General features: G+C 44.1%; 2 protein-coding genes, 2 long non-coding RNA genes and 1 pseudogene across 7 annotated transcripts; 3 read left to right on the forward strand and 2 right to left on the reverse strand.

Moving 5' to 3' along the window:
• The first annotated feature begins 1,396 nt into the window (after positions 1-1,396).
• LOC119770705 lies at positions 1,397-2,304 on the forward strand. The gene is made up of 3 exons (XR_005278953.1): positions 1,397-1,558; positions 1,650-1,788; positions 1,877-2,304. It is a non-coding gene; the product is annotated as an uncharacterized LOC119770705 (long non-coding RNA).
• Positions 2,305-2,926: 622 nt separating this feature from the next.
• LOC119770704 lies at positions 2,927-4,115 on the reverse strand. Its single transcript, XR_005278952.1, has 3 exons — positions 3,944-4,115; positions 3,730-3,845; positions 2,927-3,584 (listed from the first exon to the last, which is right to left on the reverse strand). It is a non-coding gene; the product is annotated as an uncharacterized LOC119770704 (long non-coding RNA).
• A 562-nt stretch (positions 4,116-4,677) lies between these two features.
• Positions 4,678-5,155, forward strand: LOC119770318 (probable helicase with zinc finger domain). 2 transcript variants are annotated; one of them, XM_038264981.1, is made up of 2 exons: positions 4,678-4,999; positions 5,073-5,155. In XM_038264981.1, exons 1-2 carry the CDS (start codon positions 4,728-4,730, stop codon positions 5,101-5,103), a joined length of 303 nt encoding a protein of 100 aa, XP_038120909.1. In that variant the 5' UTR covers positions 4,678-4,727; the 3' UTR covers positions 5,104-5,155. The 2 variants fall into 2 exon arrangements, with proteins under 2 accessions (XP_038120909.1, XP_038120910.1); XM_038264982.1 differs by having other exon boundaries at positions 5,076-5,155.
• Positions 5,156-5,214: 59 nt separating this feature from the next.
• Positions 5,215-6,836, forward strand: LOC6048809. 3 transcript variants are annotated; one of them, XM_038263607.1, is made up of 3 exons: positions 5,215-5,990; positions 6,337-6,550; positions 6,624-6,836. In XM_038263607.1, the coding sequence occupies exons 1-2, from the start codon at positions 5,741-5,743 to the stop codon at positions 6,498-6,500; spliced, it is 414 nt and encodes a 137-aa protein (XP_038119535.1). In that variant the 5' UTR covers positions 5,215-5,740; the 3' UTR covers positions 6,501-6,550; positions 6,624-6,836. The 3 variants fall into 2 exon arrangements, with proteins under 3 accessions (XP_038119535.1, XP_038119534.1, XP_038119536.1); XM_038263606.1 differs by lacking the exon at positions 6,624-6,836 and having other exon boundaries at positions 6,337-6,581.
• A 3,452-nt stretch (positions 6,837-10,288) lies between these two features.
• LOC6034093 lies at positions 10,289-12,857 on the reverse strand (annotated as a pseudogene).
• Positions 12,858-17,240: the final 4,383 nt, after the last annotated feature.

The raw sequence follows: 17,240 nt of genomic DNA on the forward strand, positions 1-17,240 counted from the left end.
AAGGTGGCGTTCGAATGGTGAACGTCCGAAATGTCAAAATCGCGCAGTAGCACCAACAATACAAAAAAATGTGGCTGTCATGCCATGGCACACTTTTTTCGTAATGTTGGTACCACTGCGTGATTTTGACATTTCGGGCGTTCACCTTTCGAACGCTATTTTCGCTTAAAAACCTGGATAAACTAAAAAAGTGTCAAACGAAAAAAAGACCAACCACCGGGGGTTGAGTGTACTCCTAATAAGCTACCCCTCCGCCAAAAATTAGTAAAAGTTACTTCAGTGAAGTCTGTTCAATAATGATTTTAAATAAAGCAACATAAACAAATTTCTGGCATCACCAGTGCCTGTTTATATAGCCCTGTCTACCTGTCAAATAAAAGACTACATGAACCTCGGGATGGAAAAAGCATCATGAAAAAAGATGCCATGTACATTCGGCAAAGAAAAACGAACCATAACAAAGCTTCCCCTCCAATGACAACAGGATGTTGGCAGGATGATATAGAAGTTGGTTATTTCTAGAGTAAATTTTCAAAAGGTCCTATCCGACAAAATAAGCAAACTGAGTTATTTATTGCATGACGTTCAGCAAGCCGGAAACTACACGAACCGCTGATCCGATTTTGTAAAAGCCTTTTATTTTTCAAGTTATTGATAGAAAACAAAACAACCTAAAACCACTCTCGAAAAATGCTACCCCAAATAAATATAGGTTGTTTTGCCCCTCGGGAGTCCTATGTGCATTCGAGTCAAACGTGCACATAGAACCGTAGCAAATCAACCTATGTGCCATCTATATAATTTTATAGTCATGATGCATATACGCCTAATATACGCCCATATCAAAATGACCTATGTACATGGTTATTTTGCTAATTAAAAAATATGTATAGGTCGTTTTTTTATGAAACCCTAAAACAAAAATATTTTGCAAACTTCAAGTTCACCCAATCCTCACGCAACGTGTAGGCAACAGCTGATTGAGAGCATGAACCCACTTGGAAAATAATCTGGTAAATTTGAGTGTCTGGCGCTGGCGGACGTTTGTCGTGCAGTTCAGACACACTTGGCACACTTATCCTAGACAAGTTTTGCGTAACGCCAGATGAATCTGGCGAAAATCGGGCGAAATTTCTGCCAGCTGTCTGGCACAAAAATCAACCGGTTCAATCGGTTGAACCGTGCACGACCGGTTTGTGTCATATTCGCCAGAAATCATGGCAGAAATCTGGGGTAAATCTGGGGGAAATTCTGCCAGATGGCTGGCGCAAGACCCCAGACGAACGCCAGAATTGTGTCCGCCATTTCCGACCGGGAAATGTTTCAATGCTTCCAGCGTGAGAGAGAGAAACTGTAGGAGAGAAAAACACCCAACCCGCGCTCTCGTAAACATCTGTCGGATAGGTGCTTGCAATTTAACTTACACGACAATGTAAACATTATTTGCCTGAGTCGGATAGGACTTTTAATATTTTCTACGATTATTTACCATTATTTTTACGATTATTTACCAAAGTAGTGCTAGAATCTTGTTGTAGGCTGATAAACTAGAGTTCAGGTAAGTTTTTCTGTTAAAAATCAACGGTGGTAGCCTCGGTGGTAGCGGATTAAAACCAACCTTTTTGATTGATTTTTAAATTTTCTTTCAGAATCTGGTGAACTGGTTTTGAGGACAAATCAGCAACGGCGAGAACAGAGAAACAGAGTCGATCTCGCTAGCCGGAACGAGGAGCCCAAGAACGATAACTCTCCAAGCTGGGGACTTCCGGGGACTGGGAACAGCCGTTGGTAAGTTTAATTTGAGGGACTGCGTCGAGGACTGCGTCGAGGACTGCGTGATTCGAGTTTTGAGTTAGTGAGGAATTTTTTGTTTTAGGTGTCCTGAAGGCGGTTCGTTGTGGCTTTCCGCAATGCGTCCAGTGGGTGGAGGACGCCAACCAGCTGAGGAGGGAGGCATTCGGTGTTAGCCAGCGGCTCAAGCGGTGAATTGTGCAAGAGATTGCCAACGGGTACGGAGTTTATCCGCCGCACTGCAAGAAAAAGTAAACCATCCTGCCCGATCCGGTGTTGCTGGACGTGGAGAAGCGCACCCCGGCAAAGCGAACGGCCGAGGGCAAACCAAAGAAAAGGGAGATTTAAGATTTTGCTGTTTCCTGTTTAATTTTCACGATATTTGATTATTTAGGTGGATGGTTCCCGTGGAAGTTAAAAAATACCACTTTTTTAGTTTTCTGTTCTGATTTTAAATAAAAATTTGAAGATTTTGCTCCAATTTAAATAATGTTTGGCTTCTTGATTTTTATTTTTTGAAAAGTGAGATGAAATCCTCAAAAAATATTTTGAGCTGGGCAAAATGTCACAGAAATTTTAATTTATTTCAATCATTCTGGCTGGACAAGATAATTAAATGTTGCTTTGGTATGAAATTCAATAAAATATAAAAAGATAAAATATAAGCAAATCAGCGATAACTTTTTAGCTATATTAGAAAAATTACTAAGCCTACGGATTATGTATCCTGTGAGAATCGACCTCGGCGGAAGAACGTTCCGGAAGCGGCCGTAGACGTAGTGGTCGTCGTTGGCCTAGCCATCATCGAGGAAGTCGTCACCACGCAGAAACAGCAATTACGAGACTGCAGTAAACTGCAATGACGAAGTCGTTGGCGTCGCAATGGAAACGACTATCTTGGCCGACGGGGACGATATCAGTACGGAGAAGCTGTTTCCGTTGCCATCGACTTCCGAAGAGTAAGCCCAGCAATCTCCACCGCTACCGCCGATGCCACCCCTTTCTCTGTTGCCACCGACCTGTCCAACGCCCGCGTCGGAACGTTCCCAGCAGCAGCAGAGTTCCAACATCGGAGTAACCGGTTCCTCCAGCGACGAATGTCGCTACGCCCGCCAAATAACAAGGTCTTTCTCACTTGGTTTTATGTTCCCAAATCATTTCTGTTTTATCAAGTACCGAGGTAACAATTTTACATCTTTTCAATTTAATAAAGTAAAATTTGGCAAAAAAGTTGTGCAAGACTTAACAAACTGTTTATGAATCGCAAATCACAAGCCATGTTGCCTTGTCTACGTCGATCGCTCGGTGGAGCAGAGCAGAGTTTGGAGAAAAACTTTGGGCCAGTTTTTCAGCAGTTGATGTCAACGACGTGATGCACCGACCACCACATCTACGGCCGCTTCCGGGACTTTTAATTCGGCCGCGGCGGGTGAAACCGAGGGTGAAACCATCAGAGCTGGAACGCTCACGACATTGCCGCTGACCTCCTTGTCCTTCGTAACGTTCGAGGTCGATTCTCGCCGGCTACTTGCTCTGCTGTGTGGATGCTGATTCGAGGACGACGACGAGTGGGAAAGCTTTCGTTGGCGTTCCTCGTGGTGGTGCTTCGAGGACGATGAATTCGACTGTTAACCCGACCAAGAACTGTACTTGTGCCGGTGACGGTCGTTTTCCCTCTCCCGATCGCGATCCTAGTTCCGATCCCGGTTTTTATTGTTGTCTCGCTCGCCGTTCTACCGGTGCTTGTCCTTCTTACCACTGCTACTTTCGTCAGCAAACCGCCTTCACGACACCTAAAAACAAAATTCCACATCAATTCAAAACTAAAATCACGCAATCCTCCAAATTAAACTTACCACCCACCGAGAATTTTGGCTCGAGCCAAAATTTTCAGTGGACAACGGCAGCCAAGTGGTTGATTGCTCATTTTCTTTTTACCTGAAGTCTCCAGCTTGGAGGGTCGTCGTTCTTGCGCTTCTCGTTCCGGCTAGCGAGATCGACTCAGTTTTGTTTTCGCCGTTGCCGATGTGTCCTCAAAACCAGTGCAGCAGATTCTGAAAAAAATATTATCATTAAAAAAAAAATACTAATTTCAGGTTGCAAACAAGGTTGCAAACCACTACCATTGCTGTATTTTAACAGAAAAACTTACCTGAACTCTAGTTAATCAGCCTTCAACAAGATTCTAGCACTTCTTTGGCAAAAAAATCATTTCAAAAACATCAAAAACTATAAAAATCTGAAAAGTCCTATCCGCAACCAAGCAAAGATTGTTTACATTGTCGTGTAAGTTAAATTGCAAGCACCTATCCGACAGATGTTTACGTTTGGGTTTACGAGAGCGCGGGTTGGTTGTTTTTCTCTCCTAACGGTTTCTCTCTCTCACGCTGCAGCACGATTCACCTTTTTCAGTTCGGACCCCTGAACTGGTAAAGGTGTAACTTTTACACTTTTTGCAGTTCGCATTTTACACCTTTTTCAGTTCGAGGGTTGAAACTAGTCGGTGGTGTAAAATCGAACTGCAAAAAGTGTAATGCTGATTCTCCGTGTAGTACTTCGCTTCCCTCAGACCGAAGAACCAAGAATTCAACCGAATTCGGCCACAAAAACATTCACTGGCCATTCTTGGTTTTTCGGTCTGGGGGAACCGAAATCTTGCACTTTCCTGCCGCAACCGACAGATTTGTTTAAGATCCTGCCGGAAGATAGAATTTCGCTTCCCCCAGACCGATGAACCAAGAAATCAAAAGAATCCGGCCACAAAAACATTTGGGACACGCCCTCAAAACGAATTAACAAGAATTGCTGAATGCTGTTCTGAAAGAAGTGCAAATCTATCTTCCGGCGGGATTTTCAAACTTCAAACTAACCTTAAATTATCTCTTTTTTTATTATTAGGTGCTGCACTCCATGGCGCCATGGAGTGCTAGGCGATCATGCCGTTGGCGCTGGCGAAGGAGAAGACGCGCATCGTGCTGGCCGGTGACCACATGCAAATGTCCCCGGAGCTGTTATCGAACTATGCCAAGGAGCGCAAGTTGGACATTTCGCTGCTGGAGCGCCTGTACGATCACTATCCGAACGATTTCCCGTGCAAGATCTTGCTGTGCGAAAACTACCGAGCGCACGAAGCGATCATCAAGTTTACGTCGGAGCTGTTCTACGAGCAGAAGCTGATCACGTCCGGCAAGCAGCTGAAACACGAAAGGTTGGTTTGAAATGATTATTTTCGTAAGGATTTTTTTTCTAAACTCAATCTTGCCTCTTCCAAAACTTGTCAGCAGATTCGTCCCCAGATGGCACAGCACCTGAAGGCCAGGGCCGACCGTTGATTCCACCGCCGATGAGGAGTCCGGTCCAGCAGCAGCAGCAGCAACAGTAACAACCCAGCCAGCCAGCGCTTCCGAACTACGGATCATTCCCACCCCACCACCAGCCCCAACATCCACGCCATCAGCTTCACCAGAACCACATTCGCCCGGTGATGGGCGGCGGCGGTCCCATCTGCCCAAGTTCGTCTACCGACTTGATGGCATCGATTACGGCCTGTGCAAATGCAAATGCCCCCTCAGCAGCAACAGCAGCAGCAGGTTGTAGTGGCGATGCAACAACAGCAATCGCTGCTTCATCAACAGCAGAGCCTGCATAAAGTTGGAGCGCTTCGGATGGATGACGGAAGACAGCAGCGGCACGGTGGGCTTGTCGACATGGCCTCGTCACCTTCCAACAACGACAAGAACCTCAAAAGCATATTGAACGTACGCATCCCGGGCACGTTCATGAGCAAGAAGATCACCAACAAGCTGCAGAAGCAGAAGTCTGCCCAAGTGATGCGAGGACTTTAACCAGAGCTGTTCGTTGCTGTTTCCGTTCGAGACGCGCTAGCTGTACTTTAATTGTACGGCTTTTGGCGCCTCGCGGAGTATCGTTTGGTCGCAGTCCCAGCGGGATGTCAACCTGGAGAGGCAACGCGCTCTCGGGCTTAGTCCACGCCACGCCGACCAGCACGAACTTCGTATCATGGTACCGGAAATCTACTCAAGTGGACCCAGCATGTCACCTATCTGAGATGGTCGTCGGGCTCGGCAAGGTCTACGAAGTTCCCGTTGTACCGGATGTCACCGAATTGAACCATGCGCTGCAAGCCCCACTTCGGCAAGACTCTGGAGGGGATGCGTGCGTCGTACCAGCTCTCAAATGTAAGTTTTTACAAGATTCAGAAATTGCGAAATTTGTAACAACCATCCTCTTTTTAGTACTTGTTAACAACATCCGTTCGTTAACGCTTCGAAACGGCCCAGAAATGTCGCGAACGGAACGGCAAACTCAAGGATACCGGTGGCACTGGTCCTTCCCCGCCAAAGCTATTCGTGTATGAGTACGAGATTATGATCACAATGATCCGACCGAATATGGCCAAATGTTGACATTTCCACCCCCTTGATTTTGTTCCCTTCCAACAGGAGATGGCATCATTTAGACAACTCCGGCCGGAAGAGGCAAAATGTTGTGCTCCCAACTAATTTGTTTTGTTCTATTTTTTAGGTGCAGCAATATCCGCTGCTTGTGCAAATCCGGCTGCTACGTACTTCGCCGGCCTCCGTCGTCCAGGCCCCGGTAGTCCTGCCGTACTGATTAAGGTACGGGGAATCTGGGCAACCGATGGTCTGCGCTGCTACGTCCCTCGTTCGAGCCGCCGTCGTTGCTGATTAAAAAGCGACCTCCTCCCTGGAATCGACCACCAAAAAAGTGTCAAAAGGTAGCGATCGCTGATGAAATCGTGTATTGTTTATTTGAATTTATTGTAATTTTTGTTTGTTTTTTTTTTCAAGGTGCTGAGATCTGCGCTGCTACGTCCCCCGTTCGAGCCGGCCAAATAACTACATCCTCCGTCGCCCAGGCCCCGGTAGTCCTGCCTTACTGATTGAGGTACGGGGAATATAGGCAACCGACGATCTGCGCTAGTCCCTCAGTGGCGAGAAGGTGGTGCGTTTCCCGTTCCGGTTTTGATGTTCTCACAGCGAAGTGACGAATCAGCGCTTTCACCTAGCTCTGTAATTCCTGGACCGCCGTCTACCCCAGCTCACAGCTAATTGGAAGACGACGTCAAGGAGTACTGCAACTTAACGATCAATTTCTACCTGTAGGAGGGCATCGGACAACAGCTTGTCGCGTTCCACTGCGGCTTCTGCGAGGTGTTCCCGTTGAACAATCTGACGGCAATCCGGAACATGCTGTGCAGGCAACCCGGAGTGGGCCCAGGAGGACATTTCGACCTACACTGAACCAAAGCAAGTCTTCCAGCAAAACTCGGGCCCGTCTGCAGACCAAACAACATCCAAGTAGGTCCGAGGAATGACCACGATGGCCACTACCCACACCAGCAATGACGTATGATCTTGTCCACCAACACTTTGCACTGAGTTTCCACCGGAATTGTATCCGATTGCCAAGTGTTCCGACCGAACGTGGAAGACCAGTTTTTGTTTTAAGTTTTTCTCTCGAAATATGGAATTCCATTTAGATATATCATATTAATTATGTATTATTATAATTTGTACTTAATCTTTGAAATAAAGCTTTCTTACGAACTCTTTTTATGAGTAAATTTATTGTTTTTCTGAACAACAAAAAACGATATATATATATACGCCCAGATATAGGCAATTTCTCACCCTGTGAAACTTTTCGACCAGGTGAAACGTTTCAATTTCGATTTTACACGATTTTCAGTTCGACCCCTCTTACACGAAAGTATGTAATCGTACTTGAACTGAATTTCGTGTAATCGAACTCGATTTCGTGTAATGCCTATCCTCCCCGGTCGGAAATGGCGGACACAATTCTGGCGTTCGTCTGGGGGCTTGCGCCAGCCATCTGGCAGAATTTCCCCCAGATTCACCCCAGATTTCTGCCATGGTTTCTGGCGAATATGACACAAACCGGTCGTGCACGGTTCAACCGATTGAACCGGTTGATTTTTGTGCCAGATAGCTGGCAGAACTTTCGCCAGATTCATCTGGCGTTACGCAAAACTTGTCTAGGATAAGTGTGCCAAGTGTGTCTGAACTGCACGACAAACGTCCGCCAGCGCCAGACACTCAAATTTACCAGATTATTTTCCGAGTGGGTCCGTGTGGAAGCATTGAAACATTTCATGCTCTCAATCACCCGGTCGGAAAAAAATCTGGTAAATTTGAGTGTCTGGCGCAGGCGGACGTTTGTCGTGCAGTTCAGACACACTTGGCACATTTCTTTTAGCCAGGTTTTGCGTGACGCCCGACGAATCTGGCAAAAATCTGGCGGAATAACACACAGCTGTCTGGCACAAAAACCAATCGGTTCAATCGGTTGAACCGTGCACGACCGGTTTGTTGCATATTCGCCAGAATTCTGGCAACATTCTTGGGCCAGTCGGGGGGAAAATCTGCCAGACGTCTTGCGCAGCTAAGTGCAGCGCCCAAGACAAAACGCCCGCCAGGCGCCCCCCTTTTCCGTCTGGGCAGCTGTTGCCTACACGTTGCGCGAGGATTGGGCGAACATAGTTTTTATAAAAAAGTTGTTCTTTTTAAATAGAGATTTAAATATAATTAAGAAAAGTCCTATGTGCAATGCTGCACACATTTGCTCCAATGTGATAAATCCTATCTGCAAAAAAGTTCTATGAAGCGTGTCCTATGTGCACTCAAAGGTCGTATGCAACAAATTTATTCAGAAATAAGTTTAAACAAGACTATTGATAGTTCCCGTAAAGTACACTTAAAAAGCATCATTCTAGGTCAAGGGGGTTGACACTCGATCATTCTGGAATCATTCTAGTTTAATTCCAGAATAATTGGAATGATGAGAATTTTTTGCTCTATTATATAAGTTTTTTCAGATTAGCGTGTAAACGTCAACACATCAAAACAAAACAAAATGTTTTCATCCAATGTTTTTATACACGTGTTCGTTCTGTCGTCGTTTGCGGCAAGCAAAAGTTTCTGCGGATATATCCCAAGCCCAACCATCCCAACGAGGCACCCGGAAAAGGACCTCGAATTTACTCGTGGAAGAGGACGTTTAAAAATAAGTCAGTGACCAGCTGGGTGGAGGAGTTTTAACCAGCAATCCAGCCACCATCGCAGCCACCTTCATTTCGACTATCGTCTCCACCAGTAGATTGCAGTGGCGGAAGACTGTCTCGTGGTGAACCAATCCGGAGGGAACACCCTCTACCTGCGGTGGCCGTACTCCGGGACTTCGAAACGGTAACCGGGGAGATGCTTCCGCTGTCTCCGGTGGGGAAGCTCCGCTGACCAACGGTGGAAATGACCCAGGTTAGGATGGCAGTCTCACCGGCAAGGAGGGGATGATGCGCGGAACACGATTCCGGTTGAGCTGATCATTTACAAGGTTTACTTCAAGCACCGAACGTGTCAAAGGCGGTTTCGATCGATTGTCCTGCGGAGGATTACCGGGCGCACAAATCCGGTGACCGTTTGTACCTGTAGACGCGAAGATTATGAATTTCAAAGAGATAAAGATCCAGGAGCACAGCGATCAGGTTCCCGTTTGACACATTCCGCGCTCGGTGACCGTTAAGTGTCACGGTGATCGACCCGGAGATCACGTCGTTATTAGCGGAATCTTTTTGCCGATTCATCAAAGTGGTTTCAAGGTCATGGTTTCGGAACTGAGAGAAGAAGACTTTCCGGCCACCGCAGGTAGAGGGGGTTCCCGCCGGATTGGTTCACCACGAGACAGTCTTCCGCGGATGGCGAGACAAGCAACAAACTGACTCCGGACGTGTTGGTCAAATTGGTCAAGGTACTTTTACACGCGAATTGTCGGTGATTTACGGCCATTTGGACATGAAAGAGGCGCTGCTATTGTTGCTGTAAATTCGTGTCAACTTCAACTTCTGCCTGATGGGAGATCTCGGTGTGGCCAAGGCGCAGATATTGGGCTACATCGATCGGTTGGTTCGTAGTTAGTACATTACGAGCCTTGGTTCTTCTGGAGATGGTTTGACTGCCGCCGTCACAAAGGATCCGTTGACCGGCGAGATGATTCTCGGAAGGAGGTGTGCTGGTTCTGGCTGATCAGGGCGCTTTCTGGATCGACGAGTTTGACAAGACGGCCAATACCGATTGAATTGCCATACACTAGGTCATGGTGTGTCGATCCTTGCCGTTGTCAATCCGAGCAGAAGACCACTAACTAAGTTACTTTTTATTAATGACTCAAATTACGATCTACTAACAAATCATTCTTTATTTACAGCGTCCAAACACGTCGGACAAGGTCTTCGTGCTGGTGCGGGAGTTGGCCGGAGCAAACAAGACGGTCAAGATTTCGGCCGCGATGAAGCGCTGCACGACTTAGAGCCACAGGTCGGCAAGTCGGGCCAGAAGTACGCCTGCATCTAGGAATACGAATCCAGAAGGGAAAAGATAAGAAATGAGGAAGCCAACAATTTAACACTGGTTCCAAAATAAAAGGAATGTAAAATATTTCAGCGGAACAGGGAGGGTGTGTAATCGTCATCCTTGTCCGAGATGTAAACCACCTTAGAAATGTTCCGTCCGCTCGCAGGGAAGCTTGTCTTCGCCGGCGACGCTGCACTAACCAAGAACGAGTCAATCTTGCTGGTAGAGGCCCTACGACCTCCGTGACTCGCTCTTCCCCGACCCGTAGTGCTAGAATTGACCACCGCTCTCGATCCCCTTCCTCCGCGACTTCCCCGACCTCCTCGGATCGTCGTCGGCGCTGGCCTTGGAGCATGACGTGGAGTTGTTGCGGGATTTTGTTTTCAAGCCAAAGTCGTCGTCGTCGTAATCAAGAAATCGCACGGTGAATCTCCGCGCTTTTGAATGCGAGAGTCTAACATTTTGAGCATGTCGTTGTACGTGTCCTTTTCCTTCTCGTAAAACCCAGCCAGTACCTCGTCGATGTTGTCCTCGATGATGGCGTCGGCGACCGCGTCCAGGGTGGTCATCGTTTGCCGTTCGTGAACATGATAATAAACTGCGCCGCGTCGTCGTCCTCGTAGTCGACCATCCTGCGGGTCAGCTCAGTTATACTCTTCGCCGATTGCACCTCCAGCTACTTGTCCGCATAGGCCTGAACATGTCTTGAGGGTTCGCAATCCGGCCACGGGATTGCATTAAACTGCTGCTCCACCTCGGTAACTTCAATCCTCGGCCGAATCAACGGAAACTTTGGCTGCTTCTGGTTCTCGGTCAACTTTCCCTTTGCCCTCGCAATCATCTCTTCGACCTTCTCCGCCGCAAAGTTTAGCACCTTCTGTTGAGCGTATCCCTCGTCCAGCTGCAACTCGTTCGCGATCTTCACCAAATTGACCGTCTCAAACACAACCGTCTGCAGCTTGATCGGGTTCATTCGGAACAGAATGCTCAAAATACCACAGCACTTGTCGAAGGACTCGCCCTCCGCCAGGGAAGTGGCCACCGTCGAGCCGGGCTGACTGACGCCGGGTTCTCTTACGCGCTCGTTACCCCAGATGACCAGGTCCAGGAAACCTGTCAACGACTTCTCCGGCATGTAGTTCTTCGGCCCCCGATCGGCCCGGTTCTGGTGTAGCAAAGATTTGAAAACGTAGAAAAGCGTTTTTAAATATTTATGTTTACATTTGGTTTTGACAAAGATTTTTTTGACAGCACGAGGTACACGGTAAACGAAGATTAACAAAGGTACTCGAAATTGACTTCATTACAGCATAATTCCGATTTCATTCTGGAATCAACGGAATGATGGAACCTAGATTTTTAGGTTGCCAGCCGATCATTCTGGATTGATTCTGGAATGACGAGAATTTGTTTGATTTTCAAAACATGTTTACTTTTCCTTCAATAAAATGACAGCTGCTGATCGCTAACACGCAAAAACAAAATTAATCAGAAACGGAATAATCATGTGTATTCCAGCATCATTCCAGAATAATTGTGGAATGAGCAGAATGATTCGAATGAAAATATTTGATGTGTCAACCCCCTTGTGCCATATAGATTTTTTCCATACGCTAACCATATAGATTTTATAGGATCAATAAATGGATTTCTTTCCATAAGGTAACCTTCCCGGTCGGAAAAAAATCTGGTAAATTTGAGTGTCTGGCGCAGGCGGACGTTTGTCGTGCAGTTCAGACACACTTGGCACATTTCTTTTAGCCAGGTTTTGCGTGACGCCCGACGAATCTGGCAAAAATCTGGCGGAATAACACACAGCTGTCTGGCACAAAAACGAATCGGTTCAATCGGTTGAACCGTGCACGACCGGTTTGTTGCATATTCGCCAGAATTCTGGCAACATTCTTGGGCCAGTCGGGGGGAAAATCTGCCAGACGTCTTGCGCAGCTAAGTGCAGCGCCCAAGACAAAACGCCCGCCAGGCGCCCCCCTTTTCCGTCTGGGTTATAGATGTAATATATACAGTGAGTCAAATATTTGTCCGTACCCCCCCGTACGGAAAATGTTTGTGATATAAAAGTACATAAAAAAGTATGATCAATTGTTGCTTTCATAAGTAAACCTTATGAAATTTAAATATGAGAAGCTTGCAGCATTTGGTACTTATAAAACATTTAATGATTTTTGCTTTTGTTATTAGAAATGTAAACATTGAATTTGCTTAAAATTTTTACAATTTATTTCAATCAAATCATTATAATAACATTCCAAACTTCTATTCCGGTGAAGTTTTCTACTTAGTACGGGAACGCTCGCCACGACTTTCTTAGGACTACATTTTTTTCTCCTGCCATACTCCCTTCTTCCAATAAACTCCCAACCTTCGTCGGTTTTGCGGCCGTTTCCAGGATGCTCAGGCAACCGACCGTTGCCGCTGCCGTGGTTATGTTCTCGTGCACTTTCTGGGCCAATATCGGCGGTGCTCTCTACGGCATTCTCAACGACTGACTGATTCCGGGAGAAAGGGGTGATCTCGCGAGTGGGTTAAGGAGCTTGTTCGTCCTGTGGTGCTTCGGGTGACAGAAGAAATAAAAAAAGACGGTTATTTCGAGTTATAGAATAATTTGATTGAACTTACCGGTTTGACAACCTTCATTTCCGCACTCCGCTCTTGACTCCGCTGTGGCTCTTTTCGGTCGATACTGGTACCGGCGTCCGTGGGTACCTACTCAGGTTCTGCCGCTCGGGCGTGACCAGATCGTCACATCCTTCTGCAGCTTCCGGTCGCTTCGGGACTTGCGCTGCTGACTTGTTGGTTAAGCGTCAATTCAACGGACGCGTTCAACTTTGCGAGATGATGTGCTCCGTGATAATACATTTACTGTTTATATTTATAGTTAACCATATGACTTTTTCACATAAACAACATTAATGAATGTCATAAGTGAACCTTATAAATTTAATGAAATCGATCATAAGCCATAAGTTACGCATATGAAATGTAAAAATGAGGATATTGTTGGTGTCTATAAGGTTAGCCATATGAATTTTAATAGATATTTTGGCTGAGTGAGTGAATGGATCTGAAAAAATCGTGTATGCGTCGCCGATTTTCGCGTCAGGACCCCTGACATTTTCAGCTCTGGTGGTATGTTCTTTTGGATGAACGGCAGCAGCATCTTTGCAACTCGAATCCCTTTGAAGACAGCGTTGTTTTACAGAGACTGGTCTGTTCAACGTAGCTGACAGGTATGAGCTAAAGTACGGCTTCGACTTGACACTCATGCCGTCTATGCCGTAATGTGCATCGAGTAAATTCAACTTATATTTATTCACAGGATATTTTCGAGAAGACCACGAAATTTTAATAATCAAAGTTTCTACGATGAGCAACGAAAACCTTGATTGTGGTGGGGTAGTCGACGAAGTATCGATCGATTAGGGGGAAGATTTATGCTCCAGCAATCATAAAAATTTCGGGAAAACAACTCTTCCACCGAGTGATGGATGCAGGTTATTGCCTATGGTTTTACGGGCAATTCGATTCCGAAAGGCGCGCACGAGTTTGAATCCATCGGTTTGAGAATCCATTTCATCACTGCATGATTATGGAGCTGCCAATCGAACAATGTGGCATGATGATGGCATCAGCAAGAAAAGGACAGCTTTAGTGTGACTTTCGCTATCCCACATCCGGTGGCACTCGAGCGTACTCTTGAGTTCATACCAGACCCCGTAAGAGCATTGTACAGGGCTGGTTATCGAACTCTGTGCCTAAGTTGCCAGATTGGTTCATTAGTCTCCGGCGTCTGAACTCCAACATCGTGCACACAACTCACTTGACAAGACAAGTCCAGACTGAATCGTTGATTTCGAGCACTTCAAAATTTCAAAGGTGGACAATACAGTACAAGACGAAAGTCACCAATTCCACGAAGAACTTAGTGCAACAATCTTTAAGCCGCCACTCTTATCGTCCTGGCTGATCACACCGGAGAATACATTCTGGCGAATGACATTCGGGCCTTCGGCCCGACCCCGTCAATAGCATGCCAATAGTAGCTTTTTTGTCGACCCTACTATTTTTAGAACCTTCATTTGGACATTATCTTGCTATTTCACTAATAAAAGTAGGGTATATGGCCCTATTTTGGACCTACTATGCAAAGCGTCAACATATTTCGCATAGTTCTCAGGAACGGTCTAACTAATTTGGCTCGTTTCAGGATTGTTTTGTGCCTTAATTTATGCTTAACAAAGTGTACTATTGAAAATTTAAAATAATTTAACCATTCCATTGTAATAAGCATTTCAAGTAAAACATTTTTGGATGCTTTTGGACTTATTGAATGTATTTTGGAGACATCGCTGAACCTATTTTGGACCCACACTCTGATTGGTTGAAATTTGGACAACTCGAATTGCGGCGTGCGGCGGCAACACGCACACTTACAAAAACTCGGTTTGATAAACCAAAGGGCCTATCCACGATTATAATTTGGAAAATATTTATTTCAGAAATTAAACAATTATGATGAAACAATGGATTTGAATTTGAAAACGTGTTTTAATCATATTGAATGGAAACTCACGCATCTTTAGAAGGTCTCTGTCCTATTTACAATTTGCATATTCTTACGACCTAATTGTTCAAGCATTAGAACATAAAAGACAACCCGTTATTACTCGCAATAAAAACACCTTATCTTAACATTAAATGAATGACACAGATACATAACAAGTTACAATGAAAAAAAGGTTCTAAATTTTACGCAGAGCTTATGTTCAAATATTATTAAACAATCAAGAAATTTTAAAGGGAGATTATAGCTTGTAACTTGGTGTGAAACTTTCTCATCTGTCATGTTAAACTTTACAGTTGCTTGACAAAAAGATTAACTACATGTTGCACTTTAAAAACAATGTAATATTTCAAAAAAATCTTTGTTTGAATACCAGGGTGCCTTTGATAGTCATAGTTTGTCTTGTTAAAAGCAGATTTGAGGTTTTCAAACATTATTTTTACTTCGAACTTACCATCACTTAGGTTGCTGATATATTTTTTTAAGAAAATCATTTATGTCAATACTTAGTTAATTATGTTTATAAGCTTTTTAATATAATACATATAAATTTTAGGTAATATTGTTAAAAATTTAGAACTTTGCCTGAAATTCGTTGAAACTAGTTTTGTTTATTAAATTATGGATTTATATTACATGTATAACTGAATTTAAAGAATGAATCAAAAGTTTTCACATTTTGCATGAAATTTGTTTTACTGGAAATGCCTTTAAATTATGAGATTTTTTTAAATTATGTTTCAAAAACAAATAAAATTTAATAATATTTATATTACTTATTTTACCTTTTCCTGGTAGAAGATTGTCCGAAGAATCCGAAAATGCATTCCGTTTTACGATTCAAAATCATGTTCATTGAAAAAATCATGACACGTTGAGAAGATGAAAATAATGCTATTTATCAACATTTTCTTAGTTATAGCACAGACAACAGACGTAGCGGCTAGAACAAAATATTTTGAAAATCGTGTGTAAAAACATGGCTGCCGCATCCTGCTAATCTACTAGCGCCATCTGTTAGCCTATTGCCACTCTCTAAAGCAGCCATGATGGTTTTCTGAGAAGGTGTGTTTGAAAATGCATCACCCAAAAATGTTTAAAAATATATTATTTAAATTTTTCGAGAAAAGAAATAAAAAGTTAAAGATTGTGTTTTTATGCTATAGTAAATCTACTTTAATTATCAATTAACACGATTTACGAGCACATGGATTTTTTCATTTAATTATCAATATTAAAAATAGTCTAATCTGATGGTTTTTTAACACAGCAACCAAGGCCGCGCTTGAGGCTGTCAAATTTTTGCTGGTTGTGTTTATAAACAAAACCAACAGAGGTGAGCGAAAATAAGGAGGAGACCCGGTGGAAATCGGGAGGATGGGCAAGCGTTTCTTGGAGGATAAAAGATCCGGAACCAGAAACGAAACAATCCGGAACTGTCGAAGAAGGAAAAACAGCAAGGTATGACACGGTAAAGTCTGGATGTCATCGGCGCCGTCAGCAAGAGCTATTATCACGGCCAACCCCGTAAACCTTTTGGCCCCAAACGACCGCATTCCGAAGATTATCTCCGGAACCGACAAACCAGCTACCACGATCATTTCAACGCTCACCTCCAAGGCATCAACATCTTCAACGCCCTCGAAACCCACCCCACCTTCAAGTGACGCCACTTCCGGCGAACCCTCGTCGCCATACCAAAGGCCTGAATCTTGAATGTTCTCCCCGGCGCGTCAGATTCCCCCACCGGATTTCTAGTGTAAGCGATCCTCAAACACCAGAACCAGAACAAACGATTGCAAACTAGAGCGTCCAATTTCCCGGGGTTACAAAATTCCCGGGAAACGGGAAATTTTCAACAAATTTCCCGGGAATTCCCGGGAAATTCTAAATTAATCGAAAATTGTTCTGATCCTGGTTTTGGTCAATATTTTGCAACAAAATAGTATTAAATAGCAATTCTAATGGTCAGAGTAAGAGAAAGGTTCACGTAATGCCTTGGCTGCTTGTAAAAAAAAACATACAACTTCAGGAAAATATATAAATTTTCTAAATTCGTTCGCTCAAAATATAATGATTAGTATTTTGTATTGATAAGAAATAGCCAGGTATATGTTTTTCATGGCAAATATTTTATTCAGAACAAATCTTACTGGATTAATCTCATGAATAAATATATAAACATTGAATTTACCTTAAAAATCTGCTATTCACTCGAAATACCATTTTTATGTAATTACAACTTCCAGTTTTCAAATGTTTGGAGCGAGTATTTGAAATATGTTTACATTTTTGAAGTAGTTTTTAATGATATTTTTAATGATTCGGTCTAATAAAAGACTTCGGTAAAAAGAATTTTCATAGAAAAAAAAAGTTGTTTAGTAGTTTCAGATTTAAACTTTACGCCCTTTGTACGCTAAAAAAATGAGTTCGCGTAAACGTGAGCAGAGCTCATG

Source organism: Culex quinquefasciatus, chromosome 3 (genome assembly GCF_015732765.1).
Source record: "Culex quinquefasciatus strain JHB chromosome 3, VPISU_Cqui_1.0_pri_paternal, whole genome shotgun sequence".
Lineage (NCBI taxonomy): Eukaryota > Metazoa > Arthropoda > Insecta > Diptera > Culicidae > Culex > Culex quinquefasciatus.

Excerpts from the sequence above, each read along its gene's own strand:
- LOC119770318 (XM_038264981.1), top strand. The coding sequence starts at position 4,728 with ATGCCGTTGGCGCTGGCGAAGGAGAAGACGCGCATCGTGCTGGCCGGT. Across the intron at positions 5,000-5,072 it reads AAGCAGCTGAAACACGAAAG|CAGATTCGTCCCCAGATGGC; the intron begins GTTGGTTTGAAA and ends AAAACTTGTCAG.
- LOC6048809 (XM_038263607.1), top strand. The coding sequence starts at position 5,741 with ATGTCAACCTGGAGAGGCAACGCGCTCTCGGGCTTAGTCCACGCCACG. Across the intron at positions 5,991-6,336 it reads CGTCGTACCAGCTCTCAAAT|GTGCAGCAATATCCGCTGCT; the intron begins GTAAGTTTTTAC and ends TCTATTTTTTAG.